This window comes from Vombatus ursinus, unplaced genomic scaffold (assembly GCF_900497805.2).
Source record: "Vombatus ursinus unplaced genomic scaffold, bare-nosed wombat genome assembly UNPS02015106.1, whole genome shotgun sequence".
Lineage (NCBI taxonomy): Eukaryota > Metazoa > Chordata > Mammalia > Diprotodontia > Vombatidae > Vombatus > Vombatus ursinus.
This window is the reverse complement of record NW_020954884.1, coordinates 791,298-807,239: the sequence shown is the minus strand read 5'-3', so window position 1 is coordinate 807,239 and position 15,942 is coordinate 791,298. Positions and strand designations below refer to the sequence as shown.

Sequence of the window (15,942 nt, the reverse complement as noted above, 5' to 3'; positions counted from 1 at the left end):
AGGTTATATAGGATTGATCCTAACCACTCAATACATATTTGGGAAAATTGACGAGATACTTCCATGAAGTAGCTAATATAAGTATCCCTTCCACATTAGCCAAACAGATAAATAACCAGAGACTGAAAAATACAACCTGGAGACTTTGATTTGTAGCTTAATATGAAATCAAAATGTGTTGTCTTCTAATGACAAATCATTGGTCTCAGTGAACCTGAAATTTCCTTCCATCTCTGAATCCTGTAATATTAAGATCTGATGAACTGCCGTGTTTTTATTGGTCAAATTATAATTTTTAACCAGTAATCTAAAGTTGATGTAATTTTTAAATAATTCTGCTCATTGAAATCTCATTCAGAAAATGATTGGAAAATGTTGTTTAAGACTACATCCAATATAGAAGATAAGCACTGGAGAACATAAATACTAAAAGAAATCAGAATGGAGTTAAAGGCATTTAAGCCAATTAGAACTGAGAGTGGTTTTAAAATAATTTCATTGTACTCTTTTTTCCTATGCTTATTTTTTATTGTTTTGATTTTCATGGGAATTCATATTGGTGAGGGAACTCTAAGTTTATTTGCTATGAACAAATGCTTGTACTCTTTTAGCTTATTAATGGGGTGAGGGGGAATAAAAACCTCAAAGCTGCAATTATCTTAGAAAAATAAGAATAACATTAGTAAAAGTCACTAGGTTAATGTATATTTGGTTACCTAAAGTGGATTTGAATGTTGGAGGTGTGAAGAAAGGGCATAATGTGGACAGAGGAGACATCGTATATATGCCGTTTTTTTGGTTTTGTTTTTTTGGGTTGTTGGTTTTTTGGGGGTTTTTTTGTAAGGCAATTGGGGTTAAGTGACTTGCTCAGAGTCACACGGCTAGTGACTGTCAAGTATCTGAATAAGGATTTGAACTCAGATCTTGCTGACTCCAGGGCCAGTGCTTTATTCACTGCGCCACCTAGCTGCCCCAAGATTGTACTGTTTGACATGATTTGTCATCTTTGTTGGATTTTCCATAGAAATTACACAATAGAATAAAACTACTTTAACAGTGCAATAAATAGTTGATTTATGTGTGCTAAAATTAAAAAAAAGTACTCTGAAAAATAGGTTCAGAATGGTTCATGTTTCTACTGTCAGATAGCTATGTGAAGGTCAGTTTATCAATGTGCTTCGAAACTGACACGATTCATAGTTACTAACTTTATTCCATACAATCTAAGGACAGTTTTCAAGGTTTTCAAATGAAAAAAAAAAGTTGCTATGAAATTATCCCTATCTTTCCTCCTGGTTATTTTTGTGAAAATCACAGGCAATTTTAATGGGAAAGTATGATTATAAATTATACCAATTTGATCTATTTTGTATTTATTAGTCATCAAAAGTTTCAAATTAATTTGGTGCTAACATGAAATACTTGAATAATTGTACTTATATATTCTTCCAAGTATTTCTATGCAAATAAAAAGGTACTTTATAGAAAGTATGATCATAAATATTACCTTTTGACCTCTTCTACGTTGTTTAATTTTAATTACTTAAGATTAATTTTGCTTATATGTAAGATATTAGATGAATTGCTATTCCTTGGTTCTTAACCTAAGCAGCTTTTCTCCTGTCTAGTGACTATCACAATCCATTTTGATTGACTTCTCTATCATATCCATGCCTAAAAGTAGTATAATTCAATTAATCACTTTATATGAGGTTATGGTCATTCTAGTTTCTTTCTGGTCTTTATATAATATGCTCATGTTTTTCCTTTCCAAATGAGAGTATTGTTTACTCATGAAAATTACTGTAAAGAACTTATGAATTATTATATAGGTGATTTAGAATAGTAAAAATATAAATTGCTTATATAGTATGTAGTATTTTCCTATATTATATACTATATAAGATCTATTATATGTTGGTTATATCATATATTATATATCATATATTATGTATTATATAATACTTATGTGTTTTATATATATATATTATATATTACTTATGTATTATGCAAGTCATTAAACATTTAAATATGTTTCCCATTTATATTTGTCGTAGACATTAACCGGAGAGTGGACCCTCCCAGAAGAAATGGCTGAGTCTGCCCTGCCTCCCAATAATAACATATTGGGTCATGTGCTTCGTGTAGTTCATGAAAAAGTTCAACCTCCAGGGCCAACAATTCTTACGCCTCAGATTCCTTCCTTTTCAACTAAAGGGTGCATGCTGGGAAAGACTTGTAGTGGAAAAACCAGCTGTCTGAAGATTTTAGAAGAAGGTAGAATTTTTTAAATCTCTAATTGCTGCCAAACTGACTGTCCAATATGACTTTAAGTGTTGCTGGTCACATATCTGCTTAATTCACTTTTCAACAATTTATACAGGCATTTCCCACGTTTCTCTTTAATTCCTCATATCTGTTATTTCCTATGTCACACTGTTTTCAATTCCTTCATAAACTACAGTTTTTCAGCCATTCACCAATCAAACGTACTTGCTTTGTTTCTCATTCTTTTGCTGCCACAAGAAGTGGTACTACAAATGTTTTGGTTTATATGGTGCCTTCCTATACACTTTTCACTTCTTTGGGATATATGACCAATATTGGAATTAATGGATTAGTCATTTTTCTAGCACAATTCAAACTTGTTTTCCAGAGTGATTGGTCCTGCAGTTGACAGGCTACCAACACTGTCTTCCAAAAGCTCAAACAAAATTGATTAGTCCCATCTTACATCATTTTGTATAATTTGAGGAAAGTGAGGTTTTACTCAGAGATGTTTTCATTTGCTTTTATCTCACTATTAAAATTTTGGAGATTTTTTTCAAATAGTTGTTGATGATTTGCAATTCTTCTTTTGAAAACTATTCATAATATTATACCACTCTTTATTAGTCAATGATTCTTGGACTAAAATATGTCATTTCCTATATATTTGGGACTCAGAATTTTGTGTGATTTAACACTAACAGAAATCAAAGATATTTGATGCAATTTATTTGTTATACTTTGTAATTTCTCTTTTCATTTTTGCAGCATTGATTTCATTGTTTTGTTTGTGTAAGTTTTCCTTGATTTTTTTATAATTTAAATTTTCCCTTATCTTTTAATGATTGCCTCTATACCTTAGTTTTAAGTTTTCCCTTAACCACAAGTGTCAAAGGCAACTCTTTTCAATCTGTATGTTTTTTTACAAGACGGTTATCTTTTATATTTAGGTCTTTTTCTATTTGATTATCATGTGGCATAAGGTGAAGGATCTTGATTTATGCGTAGGTTTTACCAAACAGCTTTCCCTTTTTTCCAAGTAGTTCTTGGGGAATTAAGAATTGTTTCCTGATAATTTCTGTTCTTGGTTAGTCATAGCTTTACGTGCTGGAAACTTGCTATGCTACTATTCATAATAGAGTAGGTTTTTGCTATAATACCAGTCAGTCTCATTTATGATAAAGGGGGATTAATTACTAATGTACAGAAAGAATCTCCTTTAAAAAGGCAATTTTATTTAGAAGACAATACTGGGGCATAGACCCCAAAGACCCAAAAGACAGTGTTACTAAAACCTAAATGAAGAACTACATGTCTTGCATATAATTGCCACTCAATAAACATTTTTAATTTATTTAATCAAACTAACTCAACATATTCCACTGTATCCTAGCTTTCCATATTGAGATACTTTCTATTGACAAGCTTGTTCAAGAAGCTATTCAGGCTTTCCTTATGAATGAAACAATAGTTGAAGATCCGGTGGATACACAGGAACAGGAAGAGACTGAAAAAGAAATTCCGGCAAGTATAATCCTAACATTTTTTTTTCATATCTAGAACTTTAGAGTTTTAGTGTTGGAAGAGAAATTTCAGATTATTTGGCTATCCTTACATGTTATAGTTATGGAAACACAGGTCTAAAAATTTGAGTTACTTGCTCAAGATTTCACTGCTGATTAATAGCAGTACTAGAACCAAAAATCAGGGCTCCTGCTTATAAAGCCCATACTCTTGCCAGGATACCATCTTGCTTCAAATTAAGTATATTATCTAGTAGTTCTTATAGTCTATTCAAGGACAAATTCTGGAAGGTCCTCCTACATGGAAAGACATGGAGTATAGACTTTGGTAAGAGATAGCAGCTGGTCTGAAGATCAACCTCATTCAGTTTTAGTAAACCATTACCAAAAATTTGGTCAGGAGGTGATGATTATAGATAGTCACGATGACTATTTCCTGAGGCCTAGAGAGGTGGAGCTCTGCCTCAGTGCTATTTGTACCTACATCGATGAAATTATGGATACTTTGAAGTATTGAAGGAAACCCAGGTCTTCTGTGTATATGAGAATTCTGCTATTGAAAGAGAGAAAAGAAGAGAAGTACAGGGGGGAGAGACAGAGAGAGAGGAAGAAAAGGGAGAGGGGGAAGAAGGAAAGAGCGAGAGAGAAGAGAGAAAGAAAGAGAGAGGGGAAGAAAGGGAGAGAAAGACGTTTTTTATTTCTTTGATCATGCTATGATAGCCATTTATTGTTCATATCAAATATTCACAACAAGCATGTCCATCTTTCCTTGTTTTCCTAATGGCTGCCCAAGAGTGATGATCTTTGCACTTTTGATCAAGGGACGTTTGTGATAGGCTAGACTTTTAAAAATATTGTCTATTCCTCAGCCCTAGGCTCCCATGTATATTGCTTATAATAAATTATAATCAAAATCTCTGAATCTCCTTTAATGTCATTAATTTTAGGGATATAATTATATGCATTCTGTCACTCAAGCTTTAAGTTACAGAAAATTGAAATCATTAATCTTATTAAAATTTAAGTAATTTTTTTTTAAAAGGAAACGGCGGCAACTTCAATAACAGCAATTCATACCAAAAAAGATTCTCGTGTAGAAGGTAAAACTCTATTGAATCCATAGAGTGGTTAATGAATGAATGATTAACTGAATGAATAAATGAATGAATGAAACCTTTATTAAGCACTTACTATGTGCTTGGCACTGTCCTTACTTTAAGTAGATGATATTCTAATAAATAGACTATAGGTATAGAGGAATGGTAGGTAGGGAGGGGTGTTTTGGTCTGAGGAGTTATAGTGAAGAATTCTTATATAGGGCAGTTAATTTACATGCCTGTTCTAGAAGCAATACTATTTATTTGATTACTGTGCCAAGAGAAAGAGGTAAAAAGTGTGTGTGGAGGGGGGTGAGTTGTGTGAAGGGGAGCAGGTGTGTACATTGGCCAGCAAATAGCAAAATACCCTGAGTGGATGATTGGCAGGTTGAATGAAATATGAAGGCAAAACGTGATCTGGAATCTGGGGCCAGCTGTTTGGGATCTAGGAAGAAAGCTCCAAAGATGAGTAAAAATTAACTTCCCTATGCACGCAGGGCATGGATTCTGGATGTCCACGGTAGAGAGTACTGGTCCATGTGGGAAGAAGAGTATGTAATGTTATTATTGAGGGCAATAATGAATTGGGAGGATTGGCTGGGGAGAGGTGGATGCTTTCAGACAAGGAAAAAGATTCTTATGTCCTCTTTATTCCACTGGGAAATAAAACATAGAAATGCCATTAGGATTTTTTCACCTTCATTTTTCTTTAAATTATTATATATAATTTGTTGAAAAGAAACTTGGGATTTTGGCATCCCAAACTCTAAAGTTTTAGAGAGAGGTCCTGTGATTTGATCTTCTGTTACCCCTGTGGAACCAGTTTAGGAATAGGGCCACTGATTACCATTTCCTTATTCATTTTATATAGGCAGAAAATAAAATCCTATTACTTAAAGCTATGTGAGTAATAGATAACTTACTTTAGAAAAAGAAAATTCAGTTCTTATTTCAGACAAAATAAATTTAGTCTAGCTAGCCCAAAATGTAATATTAACTCTAGTTCGGATCTGCTTCTTCGTCGTTCCGTACCTTTGTAGAATATCTTAGGGAAACTCAACATTAAAATACAAAACAATTTTGGTATATTAAATAGATTTGTAATTTTCTACCATGCTGTGCAGATTTTAATCATCCCATCATCAGCATCGTCAGATGGAACAGAAAGCATTTATTGCATGCCAATCATCATGCTAAGCACTTGGGTATACAAGTAGAAAAGCAAGACAGTCCCTGATCTCAAGAAACTTATAGCTTCATTAAAGGAGACAACACACACATACATGTATATGTGTGTATATGTTTGTATATGTGCATGTGAGTTCAGCTACAGGTCAGATGGCAAAGTTCAGGTGTCTAGAAGGCACAACAGCAAAGCAGATGGTAAAGACAAATGTACTACCATGTTATCAAAAGGATTGTAGTTGATGGCTCATTATTCACTATCATTTTCAGCATAGAATTAAATATTAAGTTTAGTCTTGGGTACCATTCCCAAGGTGGCTTGGTCTTTGCATCTTTCCCTGGGGCAATCTTGTGTTCTTTTTTTCCCATTGCATTGGTACTTAAAATCTAGCTCTAATATTAAAAACTTGAAAACTGTAATTTTTTACTTGGACAGAATTGTATTTAACTCGAATCCTACAAACCTCTTTCCTAAAATCAATCATAAAGAAAAACCTGCATGACTACTTCTTCTTAAGTTTCAGAGTGGTTTGTGCATATGTTCATTGCCCATAGACTTGTAGGATGAGTGAATCATTTAGGTTTTTTTTTCTTCTAAATACTTGGGCCAAAATCCAAAAAATTCAAAAACTGAAAATAAACAAATAGACAGTAAGCATTAAATTAAAAACAACAACAACAACATCAAAGGTCAGGGTAACATGAGAAAGGCTGCCAGTCACTATAATGAGTGGTTTTACTATTACAGTTTCATGAGCATTTGAAGCAATAAATATTTCAAATATACAGAATGGCTTCCTCCATATAATGGCAAATGTATATATTTAGTTGTTAGTTATAAATGTTACAGAAGAACTGTTCTGACCATTTCTCCTGTCCCTAGATGATGACCTTGGTGAATCATTTTCAATCCAGGTTGTGAAAGCAAGCAGTATAGCACGAGTAAGTAATGCAATCTGATTTTGACCTTGAAAGTCCCCAAGGAAATCATCAAGTAGAGTACTCTTCTCTCATCTTTCCTTTTAAATAGAATGAAAATTTGCCAGCCACTAAAGATGCTTTATTAAACCTCCCATTACCTATTAGTATACAGGTAACAAAATAAATATAATTACTATTATTTATAATTCAGTAAAATTGTTATTGAACTTTATCAAAATGGGTATGCAGATATTTGGAATATATTGTTGAGTGGTAAAAATTATATATTTTCTCCCTTTTTTTCTCTTTTCATATTTTGACTGTGATCATGTTTGCCTTCCACATCCCCTTTATTTTTCCACCTGGCAGAATTTATTCTTAAATAACTCTAACTACAGAAAATTGTATTTATATCGTAATAATTTTCTATAATTATTTTCTTTTTGATCATTTTACTAAAGCTGCCTAAGTATTACGGACCTGCCACATATATACCTATATTAAGGAAGTTTAGTCATACTTTTCTTCTACCTTAGTACTTTTATTCTTCACCATAAGACAAACTTTCTAAGTGTTCTGGATTTCAAAACTTCTTCACAGGAGTTTTGAGAGGCAGCCTGGTGGAGAAACAGAATTGGCTTCAAAGTCTGTCTCTGACATAAATTGACTGAGTGACATTGGGCGAATCACTTAATGCCTCAGGGCTCTAATCTCCAGGCAACTTTCTAAAACTATAAGTTCAGAGAAAGTGCCAAGAGGAAAAGGATGTTCCCTCTATTTCCCTATGCCAATGAAGTCACAGGCTCACACCTATCCAAATCCTATCCCTAAAGCCTCACACATTTATTTGTTCAAATGATCTGTTCTCCAAGTAGATTTTCACAGTAAAATATGTTTTCCAAAGCCAAAGACTACTTACTTTAGACATCTCACAAATATATGTTCTTGGAAATACTACTACTGCTGCTACTACTACTACTACTACTACTACTAATAATAATAATAATAATTATTATTATTATTATTATTATTGATGATTAGCTATGATTGAATGGCAATTATTATTATTACAGGATTTATAGTGTTTTAAGGTTTACAAAGCATATTACAAATATTATCCCGTTGTATTTCCAGAACAATGCTTGCAGGTAGGTGCTATAATAGAATTGAGCATCTTAATGACTTAGTGCAAATATATCCCACCTGGCAGAAAAATATCTCAAAATTCATAGCCTGTTGATGGAACATCAGTAAAATCATCATTATTTATATAGAAAACTATGTTTCCTCCTCTGGCTTTGAAGACATTAGTTCTCTCAATTGTTCATTACCTCATAAACGTATAAAACACACCTAATCTATTTTGAATCACATCTTATTTTTTGGACTGAAACTAAGCTTTTTTATCCTATAATTTACTTTTTTGTTAATTTTAAATAATATTAATAAATTAATAAAAAGAAGTTGTTATTATAAGTGTTTGGGATGGTAGCCTTTCATATAATGATTACAACTGTCACCTATTCATCTGTCTACTTATAAGTAAACGTTAATTATATAACTTTAGGGAGTTATTTTATTGAAATGTAATGTTGATTTTAAAAATATGTTCCATTTTGTGTTATTGGTGTGACTGCTAGGCATGTATCCATCAGTTCTTATAGGAGTCTTTTATACAACTCAGAGACCACAGATTATAGATGACTGCCTCAACATAGCACTGTAAGACCAAGGATTTTATTAGTATTAGAAACTTCTAGAAAACAAGAATGATATCTTTCATGTCTTTGTATCCCTTATATCCTTGCAGAAAGCAGGCACCCAGTCAATATTTATTGAATGAATGAGTTTCTCACAAGTGAAGTTGAAGTTCTAAAATTCTTATTTAAGACTTGTTCTTCCCGGTGTTAGCTAGTTCTCCTGAAATACCTTCAGAGTAAAGGTTTCATCAAATGGAACCAAGATGCCCTAGAATGATTAGGGCATTTTCATGCTAATCCATCCTCTTCACCAATATTCCTGGCCTACATTTCAATTCATTGAACTAATTAACAACCTAAAGTAAAACTCAGTACTTACTCAAAGAAAATTATAGTAGAAGTGTTAATGCAAAAATGATACCAAATGAACACATGATTCTGGGTCATTGAATAAGCCCAGATAGACTGGGAAGATAATAAGCTCTCAGAACAGTTTTCCCCTAAAATCTTCCTGCTTTGGCTAAGGAGACACAGCCTAATTCAGTAGTAGACTGGATTAAAAAAAAAACTTATGATCTATGAGCCATGGAATTCCTATCATTTTCATGATCTCTTTTATGAATCCTTCAAAAAATTTACTTTTTAGAAACTAAGCCTGACCATGGGTAAGTTTCTTATAATTACCAAATTATATTCTCATAATTACTAAATTTCTTTTAGATTTTATAGCTACTTCTTAATGAGATGCAATCATTTCAACCATTGCAATATTGTTACACCAAACTTTGGAGGTGTATTTTTGGTTACATGTACTATAGGTCTTAATTGCTTGTTTCCACAGCTTAGTAACCGTGCTCAACTTGGTGCAAAATGTGAAAGGTTGCTGAAGAAAGGAAGAAGTATCCCCGATCTACTGCTAATTCAAATCATGGTGGATGCCATTAAGTATGAATTATCTTCTTTTGTTCTGTCTTTAATACATTTAGAAGCTTATTTAATTATGGATAGTTCAAGTACCTTCTACTAGAGTCCTACTCTGATGACTGGCACAGTTTAGCATATGGGGACCCATGAGCTCAGGCACATACTGCCACACTGAACTTCAAGCATATATTTCATAATAGTTTAGCTTAAAAAAAAAGATGGCTTGTTCATGAGTAGTGAGAGATAAGTCTGGAAAGGTAAGAAAAAGACCCATTTAGAATTCAAAGCTAAAGAGTTTGGACTTGATCATGAAGAAGTAGCCACTGAAGGTTTTTTTTTTAACACAGTAGTGATGTGATAGCAACAGTGTTTTAGGAAGATTAATCTGGTTTGCTATAAAATTGAAATATATGTCATGAGGTTTTCCTAGCTTTTTATTACACTATATTATTCTGATTGCACCCGATTTAACCCCCCAAAAGACAACAATCAGCCTTTTAGTATTATGGTCATGATTAGTTTTATTCTTTCCTAAATATTAGCAATTTCATGTTCTTTCAAACTTTAGTCAAGTACCAATAGAAAAAGGATGGATCTTGGATGGTTTTCCAATGACAGTAACTCAAGCAAAACTTCTTGAGGAAGCCCTTACAGGGTTCAATCCTGACCAACAAGAACATGAGGGAAAGAATTACAAAAAATCAACGTTGGTATATGATCCGACAGCTCCCAAAGACCCCCCTCCTCCCCCACCTGCACTTGATTTTGCTATGTTGCTGGATATAACTGATACGATGGTGCTGAATCGTGTGATGGGTAAGTTGAACAGTTCATGAAAGAAATTTTATAGAGCTTTGTAGCATTTATGCATTGAAAAGCTGAATGAAGTGTGACCATTTACTTCATGAAATAAATTTCAATGTTTTTTTTTAAATCTTGAACCACCCAACTCTAACTCTTTTACCATGACTATTACTGTTCAGCCCTATAGCCCTAGACTCCATACATTGATGGCATCTATCATGAGAAGCTGGTAATGAAAATCCCTGCCAACTTTCTCTCATATGAGCCCCCACAAAAATAATTTGCTTAAAAGATGCTCTCTTAACATTATTTATGTAATTATAAAAATAGTTTATGTTTGCCTAGCACTTTAGGCTTACAGAGCACATGATGTGCATTGTGTAATTTGATTCTCACAACAACCTACACCTTCTGACTCTAAATCAGAAGTGTTCCCAGTACACTGAACTGTTTTAATTTGGATGAGTATCACAACTGAGACACTTTCATATCATGCCAACACATTTCTGTGGTGTCACCCTGACTAAAACCATGGACTATCTTATTGATATAAGCAAGATTTCACCCCATTTTTCTTCTGGCTACTGTATTTTTGTTTTAGCTCTGTGAAATGGTTTTCAAATTAGCTAAGGTTCCCACTCAACCTTCTGTCATAGATGAGGCTATTGGGAACATCCACATGGCAATGCTTAGCTACTGCTTACCATCCATCAGTTTTCTCTTGCCCTTGATACATGATCAACCCATCCTCCCTTCCAGCCGTGTTTTTTTTCTGCTGCTTCTTGTGCATAATTCTCCATTATTCAACTTTACTGTCAGGATATAATCTTTTGCTGGCCCACAAATTAAATTCTTGGAGACTCTGATATTTCGTGAGTTATAACTATTCACTATAATCATCAGAATATTGATCTTAAAAAGATGATCTTTTGTTTCAGAAATAAGTAATATCCCCAATTCTAAAGAAATCTCTCTTTTGAGTGTTTGGATGCAGGAACATGAGGAAAGGAAGTATAGTAATATGTGTCAATGTGCATACTTGTACATATGCATATATTAATAATTAATGGATTCTGCTAGTGAAAATAATAATAAAACTCCATGGAAGGTAGCCTCTATGTGTAATATACATATAATGTGGTTGTAAAGGCCATTAACTTGAGGGAAGAGATCAATCTTGGGCTTGCACTGAACAGAAGTCCAGGTTTGGAGGAAAATTTGGGAACAATACAATTATTTAGTTCTTTAAGGTGTAGATGGAAGCCTTGCTCCCAAAATAAAATATTACTTTATTTTCTGGAGTTGAAAGAGAAGAATCGAAGTGGCTCTGATTTACTGGCAAAGTCGCTAGCCTCACTTTCTTCTCCAGTACTATCTGGGTCCAGTGGCCATATATCTATCAGGACAGCGGGAGATGGCCCAGGATACAGAGCTAGATATTTGGAGCTATGATAAGAGATAGTATTCTTTCTAGTATCGTGCAGTGATGCTTTTATCTGAGTGACAATATTGTTTCTTCACTTTCCAAAGAAGTCTAATGCAGTAGGATATAGGATGGAAGGGGTTTTGACAAGTCTTTTAGTTCATTGACTACCTTCTTTCTAGACAGGATTCCCCTATGACATCCCAAGTAGGTGAAAATCTGTGCTTCTTAAAGGCCTGTAGAGAAGAAGCTTTCTTAATCTTCTTCACCACCCATTTGAATGTTAATAACCCTAATGTGCAGAAGTTATCCTTCATTGTAAACATCCTAGATGCATTATGCTGTAGTTTGGACCCATTTCCTCTTGCCATTTCCTAAATGGAGATAGAAATAGAAAATAGCTGACCAATGTGGTCTGTTATGGGACATTTACATCCATCATACTGCTGAAACTGTCTAAATATGGTGTTTCCCTCATTAGAATGTGAGCTCCTTGAGGGTGGGGACTGTCTTATTTTCCTCTTTGTAGCCTCACTGTTTAGCCCAGTGCTTCATACATAGAAAATACTAAAGAAATGCTTTATTCATTCATTCAGTCAAAGAATTCTTTATCTACTTGAACATTATTATTTTATCATCATTCAGCCTTTTCTTCAACATGCTAAATATTTGTAATTCCTTTAACCACTCCTCAAGTTTTTCCAACTTAAGTCTCTCCTCTGAACTCTATGTTCCTTACATTTTGTGTGCTCATTAGTTCAGAGGGATTACATTCAACCTTTCATGCTCTGTTTTTATTCCCATTTTAATCCCATTATCATGTTTCTTCTCTAAAATATAGAGTTGATTTTTTCTAACCATTAATCAGCCTTTTCTTCACTAGGATCCTGTATTATTTTTCAGCTTTACTTTCCTTTTCTGAATATATGCAGCTTTTTTAATTTTTCCTTTTTAGTTAGCTATCCTATCCTGTATCTCAATTTAATCTTGGTTTTTCAACCAGTTTTCACCTTTACCCGAGGAAATTTCAAGTTGTGATTCTTTTGTCCAATGAGCAAACTAATTTGACAAGTTCTATTCCACCTTCTTAGTGATTGATAAAAATGTTGTCTAGTTCTGGGCAAGGACTAACTGGTGTCTGATTATCATTTTAGACAGCCATTTGTTTTGGCAGGTAGTAGGAATGCTAGGCTTTTATGTTAAGCTTTTTAACATTTTACAATGAAAGAATTTTCATACAGGAGGGGAAAAAGGTACCCCAGAAACAACTTTTGGACAAAGCAATAAAAGTCCAGAATCAGTTTCTGAAGATCGAGAAAAGACTGAGCTCTTGAGGGATCAGATACAACACAGGTCAGTTTAATACTAGTTTCCCTTCTTTTATTTATTATTGATCCAGTACTTAGATAAATGGAATTGCAGCTATTTTGGAATTACCAAAATTTGGGAGAAAATGCATTGATATAAATATTTACTTTTTTTATTCTAAAACAAAAATGGGGTATTACCTGAGAAAATTCACCAACTCAAAGGACAAGTTTCCACCAGGAAATGACTCTTCCTAGTTCAAAGTATTCTCTGGACCCATAGCCCTGAAAACCCTAACTTATGAGCTCCTACTGATGTGTTTACTTTTTGTTTAGTCAATCAGAGGACACATAAGTAGATCATAACAAAGGCATTTAATGAAATTGTATAATTTTTTAGAAGTAGCAACCTTTTAACCTGGAGGACACACTTCCTATACACACAGCAGCGGTGGGAAAAGCTGCACACACAAGAAACACATATGGATAAGGCACGGATATTGAGGGGAGTACGTTAGGAAACATGTGGCATTCTTTGAAGGAAAACTCGTGCTTCTCACACGACAGGATAGAAGATGACTTCTCCTGATATCATCACGCTGCTCCCCTGCTAATTGTACTCTCTGGAGGGTGCTGCTTTGGGGACCATATAGTGTCCACCAGATGCAGCTCAGATGATCATTACTTCCTAGGACATGTAGGCTTTACTAGATATTGAATGGCTGACTACTGTTCCTCTTCTGGCTCAAATGTGGTCCCTGGCTATCTCTTTCTCAAGGAAAAAGCGAGTGCTGCCGTGCTTTGGCAGCATAAATACCATAGGCTTTGTCTCCTTTAGAAAAGGCAGACATCCGTGCCCAAGAGCCAGCAAACACCTCCTCTGTCTTTTTCATTTAGGCTCTTGGCTGCTGAATTCCATTCATCTGTCAGCAAAAGCTTCTCAGCCCTGGGCACTAAAGTCTTTAGAATAAACACTCAAGTCCTCCCAGTTAGCTAATGTTCTTGGATTTAGTTTTTTTTTTTCTTTTCCTTTGGACTCCTCTTCCTTCTTCCAGAGTCATGGGCACCTCTGTCTCACCCTTGATTATAGAGAATATGCTATGTAATATCCAATTTTCAATCTATGAAGGATAGGCTACGTGGGTACTTGCTAATAATTACCAAATAGCTATGGGATTCAGAGTTCTCCAGTTTTCAAACCCTAAATCTCTCCCATTCTCTAATATCCATTATCCCATGTAGATAAAGGATAGAGAAAGTCAGAGAGACAAAGCCGAGATTGAGGTCTTTGCTATCTTTGCTTAAACATACTCCTGGCCTTTTTGTATGCAAACATGACCTACAAAGGCTTAAAGTTACAACAGTAACTTTTATAAATAACTGATATATCATATACTAAACTTTATGTGTAAGTATTATATCTCTGAATTTAAAATAAGTAAAAATTAAGTACATTAAATTTGTTCAATTCATGCTTTGGTAGGTAGGGTCCTTGCTGAGGAGTAAGAATTTACATGGAAAATAATTGAACATTCATCAGACCAAACTTTGAAATTTCTTACATTTAGGATAATTTTCATTACATGAAATCAAAAAGGTTTTGCACAAACAAAATCAATGCTGCCAAGAACTAAAAAGAAGAAAAAAACAGCAAAGGGAGGAGATTTACAGCGAATTTCTGTAATAAAGGCCTCATTTCTCACACATATAGGGAACTCAGTCAAACTTATAAAAATAAGAGGTAAATGTTGATAAGTGGTCAAAGGATATAAATAGCTAGTTTTCAGACAAAGAAAAAGAGATATCTGTAGTCATTCAAAAATATTCTAAATCAGTATTAATTAGAGAAATGCAAATTAAAACAGTTCTGAGGTACCTCCTCATACCTCTCAGATTGGCTAACATGACAGAAAAGGAAAATGACAAATAGTGGAGGGGATGTGGAAAAGCAAGGCGCTATTGGTAAAGTTGTGAAACCTTCCAGCTATTCTGGAGAACAATTTGAAACTATGCCCAAAGAGCTATAAAACTGTGCATATTCTTTGACTCAGCAATACCACTGCTAGGTCTATATCCCAAAGAGATCAAAGAAAAAGGAAAAGGACCTATTGGTACAAAAAGATTTATAGGAGCTCTTTTTGTGGTGGCAAAGAAATAAAAATTGAGAGGCTACTCATAATTGGGGAATGGTTGAATAGGTTGTGGTATATGATTATGATAGAATACCATTAGGCTATAAGAAATGATGAGGAAGATGGTTTTAGAAAGATCTGGTAAGACATATATGAACTGATGCTAAATGAAGTGAGTACCACTAGGAGAACGTTGTGCACTCTAATAGAATGTTGTAACAATAATCATCTGTGTAAGACTTAGCTGCTCTGATTAATAAAATGATCCAATACAGTTCCAAAGGAGTCATGCTTAAAAATTTTATCTACCCCAGAAAGAGAACTGGCAAACTCCGAGTATAGATTGAAGCATACTTTTTTCACTTTATTTTTCTTGCTTTTTATTTTTTTTTTTGCAACATGGCTAATATGGAAATATATTTTGCATGACTTCATATTGACATTATTGACAATCGACATCATGTTGCTTGCCTTTTCAATGGGTGGGGGATAAGCTGGAGGAAGGGAGAGGATTTAGAACTAAAAACCTTTCTAAATGAATTGATTTTTACATAGATATGTCTCACATTTAATTAACATAATAATTTGAAGTGTTTAAACATTGTATTATTTTTATTTAATTATTTTTATTTAATTGGGACTTTGTTTCCCTAAAAAA

At 34.0% G+C, this 15,942-nt stretch overlaps 1 protein-coding gene across 1 annotated transcript in view; it reads left to right on the top strand.

Moving 5' to 3' along the window:
• The window catches only part of SPEF2 (sperm flagellar 2), a 222,718-nt gene that overhangs the window by 107,401 nt on the left and 99,375 nt on the right, over window positions 1-15,942 (top strand). Inside the window, exons 11-15 of the mRNA XM_027846244.1 lie at window positions 2,058-2,277; window positions 3,662-3,792; window positions 9,536-9,639; window positions 10,187-10,434; window positions 13,087-13,198. Coding sequence (XP_027702045.1) covers window positions 2,058-2,277; window positions 3,662-3,792; window positions 9,536-9,639; window positions 10,187-10,434; window positions 13,087-13,198 — 815 coding nt within the window. The remainder of the gene's footprint in view (window positions 1-2,057; window positions 2,278-3,661; window positions 3,793-9,535; window positions 9,640-10,186; window positions 10,435-13,086; window positions 13,199-15,942) is intronic.